Source organism: Dendrobates tinctorius, unplaced genomic scaffold (assembly GCF_039654945.1).
Source record: "Dendrobates tinctorius isolate UK_male_01 unplaced genomic scaffold, ASM3965494v1 ptg000016l, whole genome shotgun sequence".
Classification (NCBI taxonomy): domain Eukaryota; kingdom Metazoa; phylum Chordata; class Amphibia; order Anura; family Dendrobatidae; genus Dendrobates; species Dendrobates tinctorius.
In genome coordinates, this window is record NW_027361684.1 from 14,945,983 (window position 1) to 14,969,461 (window position 23,479).

The 23,479-nt window shown below is 43.3% G+C and overlaps 1 protein-coding gene across 2 annotated transcripts in view; it reads left to right on the top strand.

Moving 5' to 3' along the window:
- SEZ6 (seizure related 6 homolog) overlaps positions 1-23,479 on the top strand; it is an 879,252-nt gene that overhangs the window by 783,254 nt on the left and 72,519 nt on the right. For both annotated transcript variants that reach the window (XM_073565484.1, XM_073565485.1), the window contains exons 6-9: positions 4,001-4,169; positions 4,791-4,957; positions 8,203-8,397; positions 8,611-8,749. In XM_073565484.1, the coding sequence (XP_073421585.1) occupies positions 4,001-4,169; positions 4,791-4,957; positions 8,203-8,397; positions 8,611-8,749 (670 nt within the window). The remainder of the gene's footprint in view (positions 1-4,000; positions 4,170-4,790; positions 4,958-8,202; positions 8,398-8,610; positions 8,750-23,479) is intronic.

Genomic DNA, 23,479 nt, shown 5'->3' on the forward strand with positions numbered 1-23,479 from the left:
AAAGAAGACCAAAGAACTGTCTGAGGACTTGAGAAACCAAATTGTGAGGAAGCATGAGCAATCTCAAGGTTACAAGTCCATCTCCAAAGACCTGAATGTTCCTGTGTCTACCGTGAGCAGTGTCATCAAGAAGTTTAAAGCCCATGGCACTGTGGCTAACCTCCCTAGATGTGGACGGAAAAGAAAAATTGACGAGATTTCAACGCAAGATTGTGCGGATGTTGGATAAAGAACCTTGACTAACATCCAAACAAGTTCAAGCTGCCCTGCAGTCCGAGGGTACGACATTGTCAACCCGTACTATCCGTCGGCATCTGAATGAAAAGGAACTGTATGGTAGGAGACCAGGAAGATCCCACTTCTTACCCCGAGACATAAAAAAGCCAGGCTGGAGTTTGCCAAAACTTACCTGAAAAAGCCTAAAACATTTTGGAAGAATGTTCTCTGGTCAGATGAGACAAAAGTAGAGCTTTTTGGGCAAAGGCATCAACATAGAGTTTACAGGAGAAAAAAAAGTGGCATTCAAAGAAAAGAACACGATCCCTACAGTCAAACATGGCGAAGGTTCCCTGATGTTTTGGGGTTGCTCTGCTGCCTCTGGCACTGGACTGCTTGACCGTGTGCATGGCATTATGAAATCTGAAGACTACCAACAAATTTTGCAGCATAATGTAGGGCCCAGTGTGAGAAAGCTGGGTCTCCCTCAGAGGTCATGGGTCTTCCAGCAGGACAATGACCAAAACACACTTCAAAAAGCACTAGAAAATGGTTTGAGAGAAAGCACTGGAGATTTCTAAGGTGGCCAGCAATGAGTCCAGACCTGAATCCCATAGAAAACCTGTGGAGAGATCTAAAAATGGCAGTTTGGAGAAGGCACCCTTCAAATATCAGGGACTTGGAGCAGTTTGCCAAAGAAGAATGGTCTAAAATTCCAGCAGAGCATTGTAAGAAACTCATTGATTTACCGGAAGCGGTTGGTCGCAGTTATTTTGGCTAAAGGTTGTGCAACCAAGTATTAGGCTGAGGGTGCCAATACTTTTGTCTGGCCCATTTTAGAGTTTTGTGTGAAATGATCAATGTTTTGCTTTTTTCTTCATTCTCGTTTGTGTTTTTTCATTTAAGACAAATTAAATGAAGATAATAATACCAAAGAATATGTGTTTGCAATCATTTTCAGGAAGAAACTGAGTATTATCTGACAGAATTGCAGGGGTGTCAATACTTTTGGCCACAACTGTAGGTCATTCTTGCAAAGCACTCCTGGGAACGGAACTTGCCGGCAGCGCCGCTAAGGACTGGGAGCTCCGCTGAGGAGATTGGGGGCCGACAGAAGGTGAGTAGATCCATATTTATTATTTTTTTTATTATTTTTAACATTCTATCTTTTACTATTGATGCTGCATAGGCAGCATCAATAGTAAACAGTTTGTCACTGTTGTCAAGTACTATGCTTGACAAATGTGACCAACCTGTCAATCACTTTTCCAAGCGATGCTTCAAATCGCTTGGAAAAGCGCTTTAATTCCGCAATCTAAAAACTCTTGCATAACGCATGTATTTTGTGGGAAAACGCATGCGAATTCCGCAGCATTTCTGCAACGTGGGCACATAGCCTTATGCTGTCCATGGTTTGGGAAGCATGAATCATCATAAAGGTTCCCTAATTATTTTAATCTCTCCACATATCTTTGGATGCTACATGCCCCTTATCAGATTTGTGTGTCTTATTTGTACTTTTTCTAACTCCAGGATAGTTCTATGATTTGGTGCACAGAACTAAACTGCATATTACAGATGAAGGCACACTACCACTTTGTATAGTGGTAGTAATAATAATAATCTTTATTTTTATATAGCGCTAACATATTCCGCAGAACTTTACAGTTTGCACACATTATCATCGCTGTCCCCAATGGGGCTCACAATCTAGATTCCCTATCAGTATGTCTTTGGAATAGTAGAATAACAGTGGCTTGCCAAAATATTCACCTACCATCCCCTTTGGCATTTTTAGTGTTTTGCTGCCTCACAAACTACAATTTCAATTTTTTTTTAGTGTTTATGTCAGTTCATGTAAAAAACATGCCTACAACTGTGAACAATTGGTCTGCTATTTTTTTGTGAAGCACACAGCAAATAGGACAAAATAACTGAAAACTTCTGTATGCTGAACTATTCACCCCCCTAAATTCAGTACCTTGTACAGCCTCTTTACTGCAATTACAGCTGCAAGTCGCTTTGGATAAGTCTCTATGAGATTTCCACATCTTGCCACTGGGATTTTTGCCCATTCCTCAAGGCAAAACTGCTCCAGCTTCATCAAGTTAGATCACGGTTCCCCAACTCTAGTCCTCAAGGCCCACCAACAGATCATGTTTTCAGGATTTCCTTAGTATTGCTCAGGTGATAATTGCTTCACCTGTGCAATACAAAGGAAATCCTGAAAACATGGTCTGTTGATGGGCCTTGAGGACTGGAGCTGGGGAACCCTGAGTTAGATGGTTTCCTCTGGTGAACAGCATCCTTTAAGTCTGACCACAGATTTCCAATTGGATTAAGGTCTGGGCATTGACTAGGCCACGTCAAAATATTTACATGTTTCCCCTTAAACCATTTAAGGGTTGCTTTAGCAGTATGATTTGGGTCATTGTCTTGTTGATAGGTGAACCTCCATGCCAGTCTCAAATTACTGACAGAGTGAAACAGTTTTTGAATATTCCTGTATTTCGTACCATTTTCCCTGTCACTTCTGCTGAAAAACATCCCCACAGCATGATACCGCCACCATCATGTTTTACTGTGAGGATGGTGTTCTTGGAGTGATGAGCTGTGTTGTTTTGTCGCCAGACATAGCATTTACCTTGGTGGACAAAAAGTTAAATTTTGGTCTCATCTGACCGCAGCACCTTCCTCCATACATAAGTTTTGTCTTTTGAAAAATTCTAAACTAGCCTTATAATTTTTGTGTGGAAGTAAAGGCTTTTTCTGCCTTCTCCTCCATAAACGCCACTTCTATGGGGTGCACGGCTTAGTGTGGTTTATTGGACATATACTCCAGTGCCTGCTTGAGAACTATGCAGCTCCTTCATGGTTACCTTTGTTCACTGTGCTGCTTATCTGATTAATGCCCTCCTTTCCCAGACTGAGAGTTTTGGTGGACGGCTTTCTCTTTGCAGGTCTGTTGTGGTACCATGTTCTCTCCATGTGGTGATAATTGATTTGATATTTTTTATAACCCAACCCTGACTTGTACTTGGCAATGACTTTGTCCCTGACTTGTTTGGAGAGCTCCTTGGTCTTCATGGTGTTGTTTGGTTAGTGGTGTCTCTTGCTTAGTGGTGTTGCTGCCTCTCTGGCCTTTCAGGAAAGGTGTGTATATACTGACAGACCATGTGACACTTAGATTGCATACAGGGTGACTTCAGTTCACTAAGCATGTATTTCATGACGGAAATTGTTGCACCAGAAATTTTTAGGGTCTTCATTGCAAAAAGGGTGAATGCATGTGCACATGCCAATTTTTAGTTATTTGATCCCATAAATTTAATTTATGCCTATATTTTTCTCACTTCTCTTCACCAACTTAGATTATTTAGTGCTGATGCATCACACAAAAATCAAGTTACATAAATATTTAAATGCAGGTAGGAATGTGACAATATAGGTAAAAACCCATGTGGGGTGATTACACAGTACATCCATGTCCCATGAGTCCATGCCTCTTTAATATATGGAAATATCCTGCTGGCCTGTGAATATGCTATACATTTCTACAATAAGAATTCCCCATCAAATGTCATACAGCCATGCATTATGTCTTAGTGGCCGAAGCTCTGTGTGTTGATTGAAATTTCCCAGTCTTGACAAGAGCCACTCTAGCTACCTCTATGCATGATCACATGGTGGCAACTAGGTAAACACAAGTGAATAGCGTGTCATGAATAGTAGAGGCTCTACCATGCACATTTTTTATTTCTCAACCTTTAAATCTTCTGTCTAGCTGCCTGTGGAGGTCTCATAAGAAATATCACTACTGGACGTCTGGTGTCACCCAATTTCCCAGGAAACTACAGTAATAACCTGACCTGCCATTGGGTCCTAGAGGCTCCTTCTGCACAACGCCTTCACCTGCACTTTGAGAAAGTCTCCCTAGCGGAGGATGATGACAGGTAAACTTATAGTTACCAACAATGTTTTATCCATCCACATTTCCTAGATGTTACTTATTGGGGAAAACAAATAGTTCTAATTTAATTCGAAGAACATCCCAAACATATTATTAACAATTATTGACCAATGATCCCGGTGAGTATAACACTTACAATCTTAGCTCAGATGTATTAGCAGTAAATTGTCTGCAACTTCTATCTGGAAATTGTATGTGAAAGTTGGTGGTAGCTATGGCACACAGGCTCATCAGATGCAATTTATTTCAACTGTAAAGAAATATATACCAATTGTGTAAGTGTTTGCCCGTACCTCAATACCCAACAGAAGATCGAATTGAGATTACTTTACAAGAAAACGAGACAGAGCTCAAAATCAATATTTTTAAAACACAGTAGTCTGGACATACATCTCAGAAAAATCCAGACTGCTGCCCACAAGAGGGTTGGATCAATAGTTTGAACACCGTTATCCTACATGAAATAATGTTCTAATTGGCAAAAAGTTAGAATTAAAGTTACATTTCTTCTTTACTTCATTCTTGTACAGTGTGTGATGTTTCCTCGTGTTTGACTTGACAATACAGATAGATAGTTTGACAATACTTCTCATTTTCTCTGCAGGCTCATCATCCGCGATGGAAATACCATTGACTCCCCACCAGTGTATGACTCCTACGAGGTGGAATATCTCCCGATTGAAGGTTTGCTCAGTACGGCCCAGCACTTTTTTATAGAGCTAACAACTGATAGCAGTGGCAGCTCTACTGGTGTGGCACTTCGCTATCAAGGTAATGCTACTTAGTATTGGTGTCCAGGGACTTGTTCCCTCAGACTTTTTGGTTCTACTTGTAATTTCAGTTTCCAGAGAGTAGTGCTACAAATAACTGAAAGTGTGTTATGCATATTGACCAAATACTTTATCTCTGTTACAAATCCACATGTCATCCAGACAACTCATCCAAAGCTATCTGCAAATAAGCACATACATAATTAGTATTAAAGGATATGGTACCTTTTTTTACCAAAAGAAGAACTCCTATCAACATGTCTATCCATGGATCCTATGGCACTGTGTACTTACAATTGCTCATTTTGCTTTTCTACTCAGTTAATTCTTCTCTTTTCCATTAGGTCTATGACATTGCATCATTAAAAACAGACTAGCTGAGTCCTTATAAGTTTTTTTGTAGAAACAGGAGGTCAATTTTCCCTGTATGAATCATGAGTCACTAAAAAACTCCCTGGTGGGTGGAGGAGGAAACAGCTGGGTCAGCTGCTGAAGAGGAGAATGATAAATGCAGGGACAAGAGACATTCTGTTTCTATATAAAATAGAGAAAAGAGAAGAATTAGCTGGGTAGAAATGCAAAATGAGCAATTGTAAGTACACAGTGCTATATAATATGATGATTGCAATATATTAAGAGGATAAAAACTTTTAATGGGAGTGCTTCTTAAAATGCATGCATTTTGGTCTGCATTGTTTGCCTTTTATAACTTTTGTATTGTGCTGTCTACAGCATGAGTTTTCTGAGAATCTGACAGTGTGTTTGTTCTGATGGGGAATTTGTAATTCTTTTAGCTAACTTTTTCTGAGCTTTTCTCGGTATACGTATTTATGACTACAGACCACATCAGTGTTGAGCTGAACTTGATGTGGACATAAATCAGCTGAAAGGAGCTCAGAAAAAAAAACAGATCAAAACGTTACCGAACAAGTTTATTTATAAGTTCACAGTTAACTCATTCTAGCCAACAATGCACACGGATACAAAAAGGTATGTAAAAGCTAAATGGTACACTTTTGTCAATGACGCCAAGTTGCAAAAACTATTTTTAGCTAAAAATACATGCATTTAAGCTACAACAAACAATCGCCAAAGGTGTCCATACCTTTTATGTCTAGAAGAGTATATATTTCATGAGAAAATAAGTCGCCCATGTTCCCCCTATAAGACTTGTATATTGTTGCAATGTGTTAAGATGTTTGGATGATTAGTAATCTGTTCTGATAGTGATTGTCAGGACTCCAATGTCAGGACCCTGTCAGCGTTGGCAAACTGCCATGCAGAGCAGGGTGACTTACCCACACTATGGGAGAGCACGGGGTCCAACACTGTAGTGATGGTTCAAGCAGACAGGACCTGCGGCACTGAAAGTAGTAAGGAGTCCCAGAACCTACGATAATGTGACTACAGGGGGCGGGGCTTAGCGTCCTACTGCTGCAGATGATGTAATGTACCTACTGCAGGACAACTGTTGTAGAGGAGAGGAAAACGAAGGTCAGACAAGCGAGGGTCGTACACAGAGAGGGCTGTGCGTTACCAGAGGGACGAGCAGAGAATAGTCAGGTCACAGGCAGAGGGTCATACACAGAGAGATAGCGCAGTACAAGAGGGAAAGGCAGAACTCGTAACAGGGACAGAACCGGATCAAAACCAAACAAGCAACAAGTTATCAGGCACAAGGCACACGTACGCACAAGGTCAACTAACTCAGCCGAGGGCAGGAGCATAACTGACACCGGACCTAGGTTGAGTGAGCATTAAATAGCCGCCCTCTGCCAGAGAGAGGCAGAAACAATTAACCCCTGTCTGACCAGGACAGGCCAAAGACAAACCCCATCCTGGATCATGACAGTGATAAGTTGTGTTTAGCCCAGGCACAGATAGTTCATAGGGACAGATAAAGATAATAGCTTGGACTAGCCCAGACTGGGAGGGGATAAAGTGAAGGGACAGAGAAAGTTTCCTGTTAGGAAGTCAGATAGGCCTTAGCTTGCAACTAGAGCAGACCTTTGGTCTGATTAGTCAGCAGAGTCATATAAATTGGGTGTCACTAAAGTGAGCAGAGACCGAGGCAACAGATAGCGTGATCCATAGTGGAGACAAGGAAAAGTTTTAGTAGGAGTGATTGATTCTCTGGAGACAAGGCCTGGAGCAGGAAACCTAGCTGCACAGTGCAGAGTTATCTGACAGTAAAATGATGGAGCAGCGGTAGTTTCAAAGCGTCGGCAAGCAGAGAAGTTAATTAACGACTAAAGCAGCAAAAGGTAGCTTCCCTAAGGGAAAAAGGACATGGAACCATGGGTTGAACAATAGGACTCTTTCTTACAGGTTAGTGGTGCTGTTATTGGAGGCTAAGGAACCTCATGAAGTGCTGTGCTGGGTGGTGGTGTAGCTAGAGAGAGAGGATAACGGACAGAGAGAGAGGAGAGAGCTCAAGACTGAACGGAATGTGTATGAAAATGTCATATGTTCTAAGAGAAACATCCACAAAGTTTTCCACCCGCTATCCAATGTACATACTTCTCCCTACATTATTGATCAGTAAAAGACTGTTTAATTCTGAGTAGTGGTCTCCCTCATTGAACTCTATAACAACTAGTCCTGGTCAGCCAAAATCACCGGCATCATGCAATCTGCAAGGGCGTAGCACCCCTATAGCTAAAGTCCACACACCCAGCCAGTACTCCAGTCTTCATGTAACGTGCCTGGGTGTAGAAGATGACCAGCGCCACGTTGCACTTTACACATACCGGGTCAGAGATAGAGCTAGAAGTAGACTTAGCAGGGACTGTGTCACAAATGATGGATAGCAGATGGCTTCAAGAAGTAATTCTACTTTGGCCAGATATAGTATTATGGAAGCAAACTGAGTATTTGCACAGGGTGACGTAAAACCAAGTTACACCTCTGCCTTCGGTGCTTTACCAAACCTTCCAAAATGAAGGTGATGTTATATTATATGTTTTCTTCTCTTACGGGTTGGGTTGGGGGCATATATACAGCATTATAGAGTGCTGTATATCAGCCCTGAAAGGTGGTGGCATTACTTCATATTGGCCAAAACTGGTGACAGGTTCCCTTTAAATAAAAGTTTAAGAGTAACTTGTAATCCAGTTGTAAATGAAAAAGCGTTCACTGAGTTGTATTCAGACATATATAGCTATATTGTAAACACTGTAATTGTTCCATATAGAAATATATAAAGATAAAACAATGAAATTCATTTTTTTTTTATCACCTCTGCAGCCTACGAGCAAGGGCACTGTTATGAACCTTTTGTAAAATATGGCAACTTCACAAGTAGTGATCCTACCTTTGCTGTTGGCACTGTGGTGGAGTTCACCTGTGATCCTGGATATACGCTCGAGCAAGGATCAACTATCATTGAGTGCCAAGATTCTGGAGATCCTCAGTGGAATGAGACAGAACCAGCTTGCAGAGGTAACAACTACATTAAGATGTAGACGATACTTTCACTAGAATGTAAAAATTATTTAAAAGCAATTATGGATGTTATAGTTTTTAGTTGTCATACAAAAAAATAATATATGGTACTGCAATCATCAATGGTATGTAGTATCTCATCACATTGGGTACTGACCATCATATCAGAGGACAGAGGTAGATATCTGATTCTTTAATTTATTATATTAGCTGTCTGCAGTGGGGAGATCACAGACTCAGCTGGAGTGGTTCTGTCACCAAACTGGCCGGAAGCTTATGGCAAAGGACAGGATTGTATCTGGGGTATCCACGTCGAGGAAGAGAAGAGAATCCTTCTGGACATTCAAGTGTAAGTATTCCTGTGTTCTTTCTCCTAACCAAGACAAAATGACTTTTCTTTACAGTTTTACTTTTGTGCTGTGGCCTGCTTGACATAAGACTTTCTTTTGTTTCCCGTGGTAGACTTGCTCTAACAGAATTGTTCAACTATTAGGCTGGGTTCACACGTAGCGGAACTCTCGCGGAAATTACCGCGAGAATTCCGGAATTCCATTCCGTGGGAAAATCGCATTTTAAATTCTCGCGATTTTCCTGCGGAAAAACTAGCATTTTGCAAGCGTAATTAGCTTGCAGAATTCTTAGCGTTTTCCAAGCGATCTGTAGCATCGCTCAGAGAAATGATTGACAGGTTGGTCACACTTCTCAAACATAGTGTTTGACGAGTATGACCAACTTTTTACTATTGAGGCCGCCTATGCAGCATCAATAGTAAAAGATAGAATGTAAATAATAATAATAAAAAAAAATATTGTTATTCTCACCTTCCGACGTCCCGCGCAGCCTTCCAGCCTCTCTCCACGCTCCTGGTCCCTGTAATCCTTTGCGACAATTACCGCGATGACGTCCGTTCTCGTGGGATCGCGACGTCTCGCGGTCATTTGCAATGACGTCGCGCGAATGACCGCGAGACTTTGTGATCCCACGAGAACGGACGTCATCGCTCGCAAAGGCTTACTGGGACCGGGAGCGTGGAGAGAGGCGGGAAGGCTGCGTGGGATGTCAGAAGGTGAGAATAACAATATTTTTTATTTTAAATTCTATTTTTTACAGGGATATGGTACTCAAAGCCCGGAGGACAGTCTCCTCTCCTCCGGACCATGGGTACCATCCGCAAATGTTCTGCTTACTTTTCGCATGGTGTGCACAGCCACATGCGGAAAGTAAGCAGAACAATGCATTCCTATGGGTGCGGGATCGCTGCGATTCCGCGAAATTAATGAGCATGCTGCGTTTTTTACCGTGAAGCAATTCCGCCGCGGTAAAAAACGCAGCATTAGCACAGCATTGTGGAATCCCATAGGAATGCATGGGATGCTTATTTTTCGCTGCAAAGTCACGCGGTAAAAACCGCCGCGGAAACGCGAAAAAAACGCCACGTGTGAACTCAGCCTTTATGTGGATCTTTTAGGAGAATGAGTACACCCAGAATTATCTTTGATTTTATTGCTTTAATGTATCTAAAATGAAAAAATGAAGCACACACCTAGTTCTTGATAACATATGTACTGTCAGAAAGAAAGGTTTAATAATAGCGGAAAGTATAACAACATGATCAGACTACATAGAGTTTGTAGTCTGTAACCATCCAGACACATATATATTTGCAATGGTGCTACAGACACAAAATGATGGGCTATTATAATCAGCACCATTTTATCAACAGTTTACTTTTTAATCCTGGTTCATTGAAGCAAAAATAAAAATCAACCACCTGATTGTGCATAAATACATAACTATTAAAGAAGGGTACTAGTGACTGATTATATTTTTTTATCAAATAACAGAAATCTGACGGCACATCAAGAACTAGTCTGAACAAGTGCATACCAAAAAACAGCTTACATATCAAAGTGAGGAAATGGTTGCACTCAATTGCATTAAGGCATGTCAATGTGAAATATATGAAGTGTGAATAGTGTAATGGCTTTTGAAATTTAGGAAAGACACATGAGGCGCTTAGCACAAAATTTGGCTAAATATTTTTTTATCAGCCACCTTATGTTTATTCTATAGTCTTGGCCAAAAGTTTGCATGTTGACACAAAGTTTGGTTTCCACAAAGTTTGCTGTATTAGTGTTTTTATATCTTTATGGCAGATGATTACTGAAGTACAATTATAAACATTTCAGAAGTTTTTAAACTATTGATAAATACATCAAGTTTATGCAAAGACTCAATATTTCCTTTGTTGCATATGAGAAGACAAAAATAATGGCACTCACTGGTCCTATAAAATCCTATGTCTTTATTCAGAAAAACATGTTTAAAACTGGTTGCAGTGAGGGACGGAGCACATGTGCAGGACGACGATTGTGTTGCTCTCTGCTGCACTTCTACAGGTCCTGGAATTTACTTCATTGTCCCTTTAGCAAAAGTTCTGCCCTTCGCCCTGACAGCTGGATATCAGTTTCTGATCACAGTCCATTCTTGTCTTATAAATGCTTGGAGGTTATCATAATGTCTGTGTTTGTTTGTCCACCCACAGGTTCTAAATGGGATATAGATCTGCAGAGTTTCTTGGCCATGAACCCAAAATGTCAATGTTTTGTTCATCGAGATACTTAGCTATCACTTTTGCCTTGTGAAAGGGTCTCCAATATGCTGCGAAAAAATCCTTGTTCATCTCCAAATTGCTCCTGGATTATTGGGAGAAACTGCTCTTGGATGATGATTATATCCTGCTCTTTATTTATGGCAGTTGTGAGATATGGGAAAATGATATCTAAATGATATCATTTTGATTTCTGATGGATTTCCCCATCAAGATACAGTTTGGCCCCAAAATACTTGCCACTCAACCCCCCTTCCTTGGCATTTATTTCCCAGGATCAATGTTTTTCTTTAATTAACTCCAAGGACAAGCCCTTTGAAGCTCTGGTCCCCACCAATTATCACAAGGGTGTGAACTCTCCTGCAGCTACAGGCAGCTGGCTTCCTTTGTCTAGCTCACACACCACAGGTCACAGCAAAGCTCTGAGGTATTGAATCACATTATTGAAACCTGCATTCCTTCCCCCACACGCCTGTGCCTGGCATCCACCTGTAGACCCCTGTGTTATGGAATTATGAAGCATAGATGCCAGGAGTTAAATACAGTTGCCGTATTTGGTTTTCCTGCACAGATAAAATCCAGCAGAACCCAGTGGAGCTACAGGCGGAAAGTTATGGGCTATCCACAGTTCTGCCTGGAAAACCATACTCTCAGAGTTGGGAGGAGAGAGACTGCACAAGCCATGGGGTGGGCACAGAGTGTGGGAGGGAACAGCCTAGGAGATAAGAGACAGCTCCTCATTTTTTAGCTTAGTTCTTCTACTGGCAGGAGGTCCATTACCTGACGCAGCCAAGGGAACCACATAACTAAGTTTTGGACCTGTGAGCCATCAGCGCCTCCCTGTGCTACATAACACAGTAATTGCAACCTATCTATACCCTATCCTTGTACTACACTCTTGACTGTATACTTGTATATTGTTATGTAAATATATGCCTGTATATTTCTAGTGCACCTTTCGGCGATTAAATATAAAATTAATCTTGGGCTGCTCTTTTATCTCGATGCACGAATCCTCACGTCCGCACGTTGGTTATGATACGCTACCCTGGTTGGTTTCTGCTGATGGATGGGACTTATTTCGAACAAGGAACTGTTGGCAGCAAAACGTTCGGTTTTAGTGAGGAACTCTGGCAGTGATGGCCGGGACTGGTGCTATATATCCCAACTCACTGTGAGCGCCTCATTAACTCATACCTATAAGGGAATCCTTTCCGGCAACTATTTGCCCTTGATGCAGTTCCCTGACTGACCTGGGGCAAGTGGTGGTGCCAGAAAGCCGATCCCTGCTGGGTCCTTCTCTCCCCTCCCCCAAGGTGAGCGAAGTCGACATCCCCTTCCCCTGTGCGATTCGTCACAGTGAGCCCTTCCATGAATGAAAAGCAAAATAACACATGAATGGACTCAGGATGCTTTACGGTTAGCATGACACAGGACAAAAGACTCATGGTAATGTGGTGAACCAAAAGGGAGGAGCCAAATGTTGCAGAGGCAGCAGATTTTAATGTCACGGTAGCTGAAATGGGTCACTTGAGCCCTAAACACTTCCCTCGTGTCTACAACAATTGTCAATCACAGGAGGTGCCACTTATGGAGATGGACCAAAGATAGACCAAGCAATGCAAGTCTTTGTTGCCCGACCACCACATCCCCTTTGTATACCAGACCAATGCCCTAAACCCATAACTTCCCTCTCCAAAATAACTGAAGGAGAGCTTGCTCATCTTCTCTCCAAATCAAACCTCACCACTTGTGCGTGTGACCCCATCCCATCCCACCTCTTCCCCAACCTCACCACCACACTAATCCCATCCCTAAGCCATCTCTTCAACCTATCACTAACTTCTGGTCCCTTCCCCTCTGCTTTCAAACATGCCACAATCACACCTATCCTCAAAAAGCCATCCCTTGACCCGAGCGCTATGTCCAGATATCACCCCATATCTTTGCTCTCATTTGCTTCCAAACTCCTTGAGCAGCACATCCACGCTGCACTTTCCTATCACTTTGCATCTAACTCGCTCTTCAACAACCTACAATCTGGCTTCTGTCCCCACCATTCCACTGAGACTCCCCTGACCAAACTTACTAGCGAGCTACTTACAGCCATAGCTAACAGACAATTCTCCATACTCCTCCTTCTTGACCTGTCCTTTGCCTTCGACACAGTTGATCACTGCCTCCTACTACAGATCCTTTCTTCCTTTAGTGTCAAAGACCTTGCCCTATCCTGTATCTCCTCATACCTTACCAACTGCACATTTAGCATTTCCTACTCTCACTCTACCTCCTCATCTCGCCTTCTCACTGTTGGTGTCCCTCAAGGCTCTGTTCTAGGACCCCTTCTCTTCTCAATCTATACCCTTGACCTGGGACAACTCATAAAGTCCTATGGCTTCCAGTACCCTCTATATGCTGATGACACTCAGATCCACCTCTCTGGCCCAGATGTCACCTCTCTGATGTCCAGAATCCCAGAGTGTCTATCTGCTATATCAAGAAAAAAGAAAAATTTTAGTCAGCTCACCGTCCTCATCTCACTCTAAGAGTCCATCCATCAGCCAGGATCGTGGCTCGGCAACAACAGCAACAAAATCCAAGAAAATGGATATGACCCATCACCCGGCGATGAAGAATCCGCTGCACCTTCAGAGGTCTTGTACATAAAACTTCAGTTTTATTGGAAATATTTAAAAGTTATAAAAGAGCACAATTATATGCAGTCAGATCCACCAGTGGACATCTAGAACCAGATGTCCACTGGTTGATCTGACTGCATATAACTGTGCTCTTTTATATATTTTAAATATTTCCAATAAAACTGAAGTTTTATATACAAAACCTCTGAATGTGCAGTGGATTCTTCATCGCCAGGTTATATACATTATCTGCTACAGTATATCCTCCTTCTCCTCTCGCTTCCTCAAGCTCAATGTGGACAAATCTGAACTAATTATCTTTCCTCCATCTGGCATATCTGCCATACCTGAGATATGACAATAAATGAAAACACACTTTCCCCTGTCCCGGAAATCAGCTGCCTTGGAGTAACCCTTGACTCTGCCCTGTCCTTCAAACTGCACATCCAAGCTCTTGCTACCTCCTGTCGCCTCCAGCTCAAAATTATTTCAAGGATCCGTCCTTTCCACAACCCTCACTCTACCAAAATGCTTGTGCATGCCTTAATCATCTCCTGCCTCGACTACTGCAACATCCTCCTCTGTGGCCTACCTTCTAACACTCTCACATCCCTCCAGTCCATCCTTAACTCTGCTGCCCAACTAATTACTCTCTCTCCTCGCAACACTCCTGCTTCCCCTCTTTGCAAATCCCTTCACTGGCTCCAAATTTCCCAGGGTATCCAGTTTAAACTACTAACACTGACCTACAAAACCATCCATAACCTTTCTCCTCTGTATATTTCCGAACTAATCTCCCAATATCTTCTTTCATTTAATCTCCGGTCCTCCCAAGACCTCCTTCTCTCCTCCATGCTTATTCGCTCCTCATCCAATCGCCTCAAAGATTTCTCCTGAATATCCCCCATCCTCTGGAATTTTGTGCCCCAAAACGTCAGGTTATCCACCACATTTGGATCCTTCAGACGGAACCTGAAAACCCATCTCTTCAAAAAAGCTTACAACCTGCAATGACCGCTCGTCTAACTCAACACCATCGGAGCTGCTGTAACTCCCGACCTACTGTCTACTTCCCCATAATCCTGTAGAATGTAAGCCCGCAAGGGCAGGGTCCCCACCCCTCTGTACCAGTGTGTCATTGTTTGTTTACTGTAAGTGATATTTGTATTTTGATGTAACCCCTTCTCATGTGCAGCACCATGGAATTAATGGTGCTATATAAATAAACAAATAAATAATAATAATAATAATAACAATGGTATAAGACCCCCCGTGGCAATCCGGTAGAGATGGTGTCTTGTTGCAGGTGTTTGAGAGCCTGTGATGTTTGTGCAATTTCAAGCTGCCAAGCTATGAACTTGCAAATGTAACATTTTACTGAAGGAGAAAACAAGGCACAGTCTGTCTCTTAAATGCAAACTGGCAGTATGAAAGAAGGCATCTTCCCCTTATGAAGCAAGCAAGTTTAGGGCCTCTCAGGGTGGCTGGAGCACAGTTCTTTTCACATGCTATTGGAGGAAATATTTTGCACAGTCCAGGTAATGCTATACTCTGGTTTTTGTAGGCCCTGGGCAAAAGAGTCTCAGCGGGCCCCTTTAACACATAAAGCGATTCATGATGTACAGTTAAGAAATATAGGTATAGTACAATGCCAATGATTTCACTTACTTCTTACATTACATGAGTGATATCTGTTGTAAATTTTACATTAGCTCAGAAACTGGCGAATCGAATTGAATGCCCATGCTCATAGTGGACAAGTCTGTAGGACAGTGTTCACACCATCAAAAGGCTGAAACACAGAAAAATACAATAATGTGTGTAAAAATACTCTGTTGTAAAAAAGTAACAATAAACAGCAAGTGCTAGTAAAAAGATGATAAAAAACAGGCTATTTGTTTAATATGTTTTTTGCAAAAAATGTATACTAAGCTGCTCTACCAAACGTCAAGGTAACCCGTGTCAGAGCAGTCCCTAACTGATGTATTTAAAAACCTGATCATGTGTATAATAGTACCTATTTGAGCAGGATTCAAACAGGTGATGTCCGATGTGGACACGCTGCAGAGAACGGCAGAAATGTGCATGGCCCACAAGGAATGGGTGGAAACCTCCCTAATCTTGTAAAAACAAGAAACCAATTAAATGCAAACACATGGGCCATGCACACAGTGAACAAGTCTGTAGGACAGTGTTCACACCACCAAAAGAGTGAAACACAGAAAAACACAATTAAACGTGTAAAAATACTCTGTTGTAAAAAAAAAAGTAACAATAAACAGCAAGTGCTAGTAAAAAGATGATACCAAACAGGGTATTTGGTTGATACGTTTTTTACAAAAAATATATACTAAGCCGCTCTACCAAATGTCAAGGTAACCCGTGTTAGAATAGTCCCCAACTGATGTATTTAAAAACCTGATCATGTGTACAGTATAGTACCTGTATGAGCAGGATTCAGACTGGTGATGTCCGATGTGGACACGATGCAGAGAACGGCTTGAATCCTGCTCATATAGGTACTATACACATGATCAGGTGTGCTCCTTAAATGCCATGAGCACTTATGAGACAAGAATGAGTTATCATCATTCAGGATTGGCCAAGAAGCTGATATCCAGCAGCCAGAAGTCTTTTAAAATAAGGGTCAACACTGTAAATACTGAGTTTTTGCATTTTTAATAAAAGTTTAAAAACTTATGAAATGCATCAAACTTTGTGAAAAACAAAATTTGTGTCAGTCTCGAAACTTTTGGCCACGACTGAAGGTTCTAAGTGGAGTACATTATGGATTTCAGGATGAGATCAAACACAAGTGGCCATATTGCTAAATGCCAGTAGCTCAGTATGTTCAGTCAGGAAAATTAATCATCACTGCTGGAATACATAAGTTTGTGACCGTAGAGGATGGTATTTTATGAACACTGTCTGGTGATTAATCTGAATGTTCCTTGCCCATATTCCTTGGCCCTTTATGCCCATTTTCTTCTAGAGAATGGATGTTGAGGAAGAAAATGGTTTCTGCGAGATTATTAATATACTTTCTTGCTCAGTTGGTTAATTAATATTCTCTCATTTGCATATCTCTCTTTTTCTCTGTCGTGCCTGGAGTTGTCATTTCTAAACATATGATCGTAATAAACGATCCCGCTCTGTTTTTCCACCAGTGGCTGTCAGCAAAATTAATCTCCTGCTCCACACTCAGAAACCAATGTACCCTCTACCATATCACAGCTTTTACAGAAAGCTCAGATCCCAGCTTGTGACGTGCTTGATGTGGCGTGCCAATTTTCACTCACTAGATAGCAGGTTTTTACATCATACAGGAATGTAAGAACTAGGAAGGTTACGGCAAAATAGGTTTAATTACATTCCATCCTATTTTCTATATAGTAATTCTGGTGTAATGTAGCTTTTTTTCTACGCTTCCCTTGACTTGCAAAACTCATAAAGCAAAGAGAATGAAATAATTGTGGTATTGTTAAATTATTATAATATTTTGGCTGTGTAGCAGTCTGGTAAATGCTGGTTTTTACATTTAGCACTGCATTATATTTTAAAGGCACGTCCACGTTTGGACAGCATGCCTACAGTACAGTACCTGAGGGAACAGTATGAGAGGGTTCACAGTATGGAGAGGAACAGCATGGGGGAACTGTGGTGATAGGGACAGCATGAGGGGGAATAGCGTAAAAGACATTGTAAAAAGGGGAACAGTATGGAGAGTGGGCAACATGGGGGGAGTAAAGTGTAAGGCGATAGTATAGAGAAGTGGCAGCATTTGGAATAAAGTGTGAGGGCACAGAGAGAAGAGGAGGCAGCATTTTGGAGATGGGAGCAGCGTGAGAAAAAACTGTGGAGAGGGTGGCATGAAGTGTGGACTGTCATGCCCGCCATGTCCGTTATGCCTGTCATGTCCGTTATGCCTGTCATGCCCGCCATGTCTGTTATGCTGCATGACTCCTGGAGCGGTGTGCACGTGCACTGAATTCTCATGCCGGCTATGTCTCATGCTGCAAGATGCCTGGAGCGGTGTGCACGCGCGCCTTACCTCAGGACTGCACGCCGTTGCTAGGTAACCATCCGTCCCTGCTCTGATTCTGCAATCCTCTGTATTCCTGGAGCCCCTGATCATGTGACCTTTCCTATGTTCCAGCACTGTCTGATTCTGCAATCCTCTATGTATTCCTGGAGCCCCTGATCATGTGACCTTCTCTATGGTTCAGCCCAGTCTGATCTAGCAACGCTCTCTATGATCCTGGAGGATCTGAACCGGAAGTCCTTCCCTGATCCTCACCCGGAAGTGCAGGTGCTATGGTGCTATATCAGACCGCCCCTTCCTATGGTCAGGGCCTGAGTATCGTGTTGCTTCCCTGCATGGCTGCTTGGTCTGCTTGGTCGCTCCCTGTATTCTGTGCCCCTGCACTCGGCCCTGTAGTGCTTCTCTGCACACGCTCTGTGCTTGTATTCTGCCTCTTGTCTCGTGCCCTGTCATGTGTTGTCTTTTGTGCCATGTTTTGTCTCTGCTATCCTTGGACTTGTAGTACTTCCTATGTTCTCTGCCTTTGCCTGTTTTTGCCATGTCTTGTCCTTGCTATGCTTTGCCTTGTAGTACTTCCTTTGTTCTCTGCCTTGCCTGTTTCGTCATGTCTGGCCTTTGTTATTCTGAGCCTTGTAGTACTTCCACGTTCTCTGTCTCTGCCTGGTTTTCCGTACTCGGTCTTATGGTGCTGTCTTGCACATTCCATGTCTAGTCTCAAGGTTCTGCCTTGACCCGACTCTGGGCTTCAGCCTACACTCCGCTGCTAGACTCTGTCCTATCGTGCTCTCTAGCACATTTCATGGCTAGTCTCAAGGTTCTCCCTTGACCCAGCTCTGGGCTTCGGCCTACGCTCCGCTGCTAGCTCTGTTCTCGCTCTGACCTGACTCTGTGTTTCTGCCTACGTTCCGCTCCTGGTTCCATACCCTGTCTAGCCTTGCCTTGTTTCTTGCTTTACCTTGCCTTGCTTCTTCGTGTGCCCTTTGCATGCGCCTGGCCTTCCTAGCCACCTGCTTGTGCCTCAGCTGTGCTCGTCGGTCAGTGACAGCTGTGTCGCCTGCTATGCCCCAGCCTGGTTCACTGGAGTCTTGCCCGCCTGTTTGTGCTGCAGCCCGACCAGCTAGCCAGTGCCCCAGCCGTGCTCTCTGTGCTTCCTTGCACCCATGCAGTCTCTGCACTGTGCTTTGCGTGCTCCTCTCTTAGCACGCACAGGCCCTCGCCTGCCCCGTGGCATACCTCCCCGTGCTTCTGTAAAAGTACGCGCAGGCCTTGCCATGTACCCTGTCATGCCCTCTCGCACGCACAGGTCCTAGCCTGTACTCTGTCCCTGGCGTGCCCTCTGCATGCGCAGGATTCTGCTTTTAACCCTGACCCTGGCATGCCCCTCTGCACACGCAGGACTCTGCCTTGAACCCTGACCCTGGCGTGCCCTCTGCACTCGCAGGACTCTGCCTTGAACCCTGACCCTGGCGTGTCTCTCTACACGCGCAGGACTCTGCCTTGAACCCTGACCCTGGCGTGCCCTCTGCACGCGCAGGACTCTGCCTTGAACCCTGACCCTGGCGTGCCCTCTGCACTCGCAGGACTCTGCCTTGAACCCTGACCCTGGCGTGTCTCTCTACACGCGCAGGACTCTGCCTTGAACCCTGACCCTGGCGTGCCCTCTGCACTCGCAGGACTCTGCCTTGAACCCTGACCCTGGCGTGTCTCTCTACATGCGCAGGACTCTGCCTTGAACCCTGACCCTGGTGTGCCCCTCTGCATGCTCATGACTCTGCCTTGTACCCGGACCCTGGCGTGCCCCTCTGCACGAGCAGGACTCTGCCTTGAACTATGATCCTGGCGTGCCCTCCACGCGCATTACTCTGTCTTGTCCCTTGTGCCTTGGCGTGTCTCTACACACGCATCCTGTCTTGTATGTTGCACTTTGAACCCTGTCGTGTCCCCTACACACGCACCATGTCTTGTAGTTTGAACCTGGCGTGTCCCCTACACACACACCTTGCCTTGCACCTTGCCCTGGACCCTGATGTGCCCCTAGCACGCACCCTGTCTGGAACCTTGCCTTGGACCTTGGCGTGTTCCCTAACACGCACCATGCCTGGAGACCTGTCGTGCCTCCTTGCTTGTACCCTGGTTTACCTGCTGGATTTCCGGAACCTGCCATCCCTGCCAGAGATTGTAAGCATGAAGTCTACAGCCTGACACCCTGATCCCTGTCAGCTGTCCGGAGTCCGATGCCATCTTGTCCTTGCCGGTAACCGGGCTTGCCTTCTAGCACGTACCATGCCATGGACCTTGGCGTGCCATGCACGTACCTTGCTGTGTTTTGCCTGTTATCACGTTTTGCACCTAGTGTTATCCTGAATTTGTCTTAATGAAGATACCTTGAACTTACGTCTTGTCTTGTCTTGTTTCCTGCTCGTCCCTGGTCGTCAGACACTCACATTGTGTCTTCCTTGAGCCGGCCGTCTGGTGCCAGCAGTCGTGGTGGCTCACCCCCTTGGTCTTGCCCCTGACACTCCCTGTATAGGAGGTGGTTCCTCACAAGGTCAGCTCGCCCTAGGTGGGTGGGTGCCACGACCCAGAGGGTCCACTCTAAAGAAATCGACTCAGCGTAAGCTGACCTCGTCACATGGACAGTGTGGCGTCCATGGTTTATAAGAACAAAAATTATGGTGGTTATAGTTTATAAGAGAGGACAGCGTGGCAGTTGTATTCATAAGGGATGACAGCTTGGTAGTTTTAGTTCATAAAGGTGGAAAGTGTTTAAGGACTATTGGAGGGGACAGTGTGTAAGCAGTACTACAGTTGTGCTCAAAAGTTTACGAAGCCCGGCAGAATTTTTGCTTTTTTGGCCTTTTTTCAGAGAATATGAATGATAACACCAAAACGTTTTCTCCACCCATAGTTAGTGGTTGGGTGAAGGCATTTATTGTCAAATTACTGTGTTTTCTCTTTTGAAATCATAATGACAACCCAAAACATCCAAAAGACCCTGATCAAAAGTTTACATGCCCTGGTGATTTTGGCCTGATAACAAGCACAGAAGTTGACACAAATGGGTTTGAATGGCTACTAAAGGTAACATACTCACCTGTGACCTGTTTGCTTGTAATCAGTGTGTGTGCATAAAAGCTGAGTGAGTTTCTGGGATCCAGACAGACTCTGGCATCTTTCATCCAGCCACTGATGTTTTTGGATTGTGAGTCATGTATAGAGCAAAATAATTGTCAACAGATCAACAGGAAAAGGTAGTTGAACTGTATAAAATAGGAAAGGGATGCAAAAAGATATCCAAGGAATTGATAATGCCAGTCAGCAGCATTGAAACTGTGATTAACAAATGGAAAATCAAGGGCGCTGTAAAAACAAAACCACCGTCAGGTAGACCAACAAAAATTTATTTCGCAACAGCCAGGTAAATTGTTCAGGATGCAAAGAAAAACCCACAGATAACATGAGCAGAAATACTGGACTCTCTGAAAACTAGTGTTGTGGCTGTTTCAAGATGCACAATAAGGAGGCACTTGAAGAAAAATGGGCTGCATGGTCGAGTCGCCAGAAGAAAGCCATTACTCCACAAATGCCACAAAGTATCTCACCTGCAATATGCAAAAGAGCACTGAGACAAGGCTCAAAACTTCTAGAACAAGGTAATTTGGAGCGATGAGACCAAAATTGAACTTTTTGGCCACAATCATAAACATTACATTTGGAGAGAGGTCAGCAATGCCTATGATGAAAGGAGCACCATTCCTACTGTAAAGCATGGAGGTGGATCACTGATGTTTTGGGGATATGTGAGCTACAAGGGCCCAAGAATCTTGGCCGAAGTTTGTAGGAAAGATGAATGCAGCACGTTATCAGTAAATACTGGAGGCAAATTTGCAATCATTAGCCTGGAAGCTGTGCCTGGGACATACTTGGACGTTCCAACATGACAATGATCCAAAGTACAAGGCTAAGTCGACCTGTCATTGGCTACAGCAGAACAAAATGGAGGTTCTGGAGTGGCCATCTCAGTCTCCTGACCTCAATATCATTGAGCCACTCTGGGGAGATCTCAAGCACGCAGTTCATGCCAGACATCCCAGGAATTTACAGGAACTGGAGGTTTTTTGCCAAGAAGAGTGGGCAGCTTTACCATCTGAGAAAATAAAGAACCTCATCCACAACTACTGTAAAAGACTTCAATCTGTCTTTGATGTTAGAGGGGGCAATACACAGTATTAAGAAATGGGGTATGTAATCTTTTGATGAGGATCATTTGGATGTTTTGGGTTGTCATTATGATTTAAAAAGAGAAAACACAGTAGTTTGACAATAAATGGCTTCACCCAACCACTAACCATGGGTGGAGAAAACGTTTTGGTGTTATCATTCATATTCTCTGAAAAAAGGCCAAGAAAGCAAAAATTCTGCCGGGCTTCGTAAACTTTTGAGCACAACTGTATATTTCATACCAGGAAAATGTGGAGGCAATGTACCGTAAGTGTGAGAGACATATTGTGTGCAGTGAGCACAGTGAATGGCAATTATTTATTCAGGGGCACAGTATAGACAGATTTTTTTGTGCAGGGGCCATCATAATAATACTGATTAAGGAGCGAATGTTGAGATGTGCTGAAAAAGACCAAAGAAGAGAAAGGTTTGCAGAGACAAGCTGTGGGTGTGAAAAATCATCTTGGCTTCTGGACAAGATGAAATGAGTTGAAAGTGATAAGTATGACTCCAGTCAGAGTAGACGCCCCCATGAGGTACCTGGGTGTAAATGTTTATTTGTGATACCTAATCTCTAATCAGTACTCTGTGCACTGTATTGCCTGCAGTCTGATGATAACAACTCCCAGCATTTCCTTACCATTGTTAAGGACATACTGGGAGTTAAAGGTTCAAATGTATATGGCTTGGTGTAGTATTCCTGTACTGATGGTGGTTCTGGTGCCATACTCATGTTCTGATGGTAGTTTTGTTGCTGTAATCATTTACTGATGGAGGTTCTGGTGATTCAATCATTCATGCTGGTTCAGTGGCTGCATTCATGTACTGATGGTTATTCTACTGCTGTTCGCATGTACAAATGGTGGTTCTGGTGTTCTGTTCCTCTATTGACAGTGGTTCTAGTACTGCATTCATGAACTAATAATAGTTTTAGAGCCGAGTTCATAAATTGACGGTGTTTCTGATTATGTATTCATGTGCTGATTGTCCTTTTATGTTTCATATACTGATGGTGGTTGTGATGCTGTATTTTTGTACTGATGGTGGTTCTAGTGCTGTTTTCATGTTTTCTTCTCTACCAGACAATGAATACTGTAACAGGAAACCCCCCAAAAATAATGACAGAATTGAGTTTAATTACTGCAGGTTTATATTGCACTGCTGAGAGGGACACGATTTACATTTTTGCCTCATGCATCAAGAAAGCAAGAATCGGCTCAGGTATTATGGATGCGTAAAACAGCACCCCAAACCTGTCATGCGCTCATATTGTTACTTCCCAATCTTATTCAAGGAACACAGAGGTTTTTGTCACAAATTCTGCATGAGAAAAGATGTGTCTTGCTCCAGCATTTGCTGTATTATGGAAATATTCTTAGCTAGAGGAGAATAAAGTGCATCACGGAAGCACCATATGGTGTCATTCTGAATGCTAATGGCTTTGTAATAAGAAACTATAGGGGCCTAAGCATAGAGTCTGTGCAGATGACTTTGACATATTCATGGATTCCTGACTGCATGTAGCGAAATTACAAAGTTTGCAACTTAATCATTAAATTGTTTTAT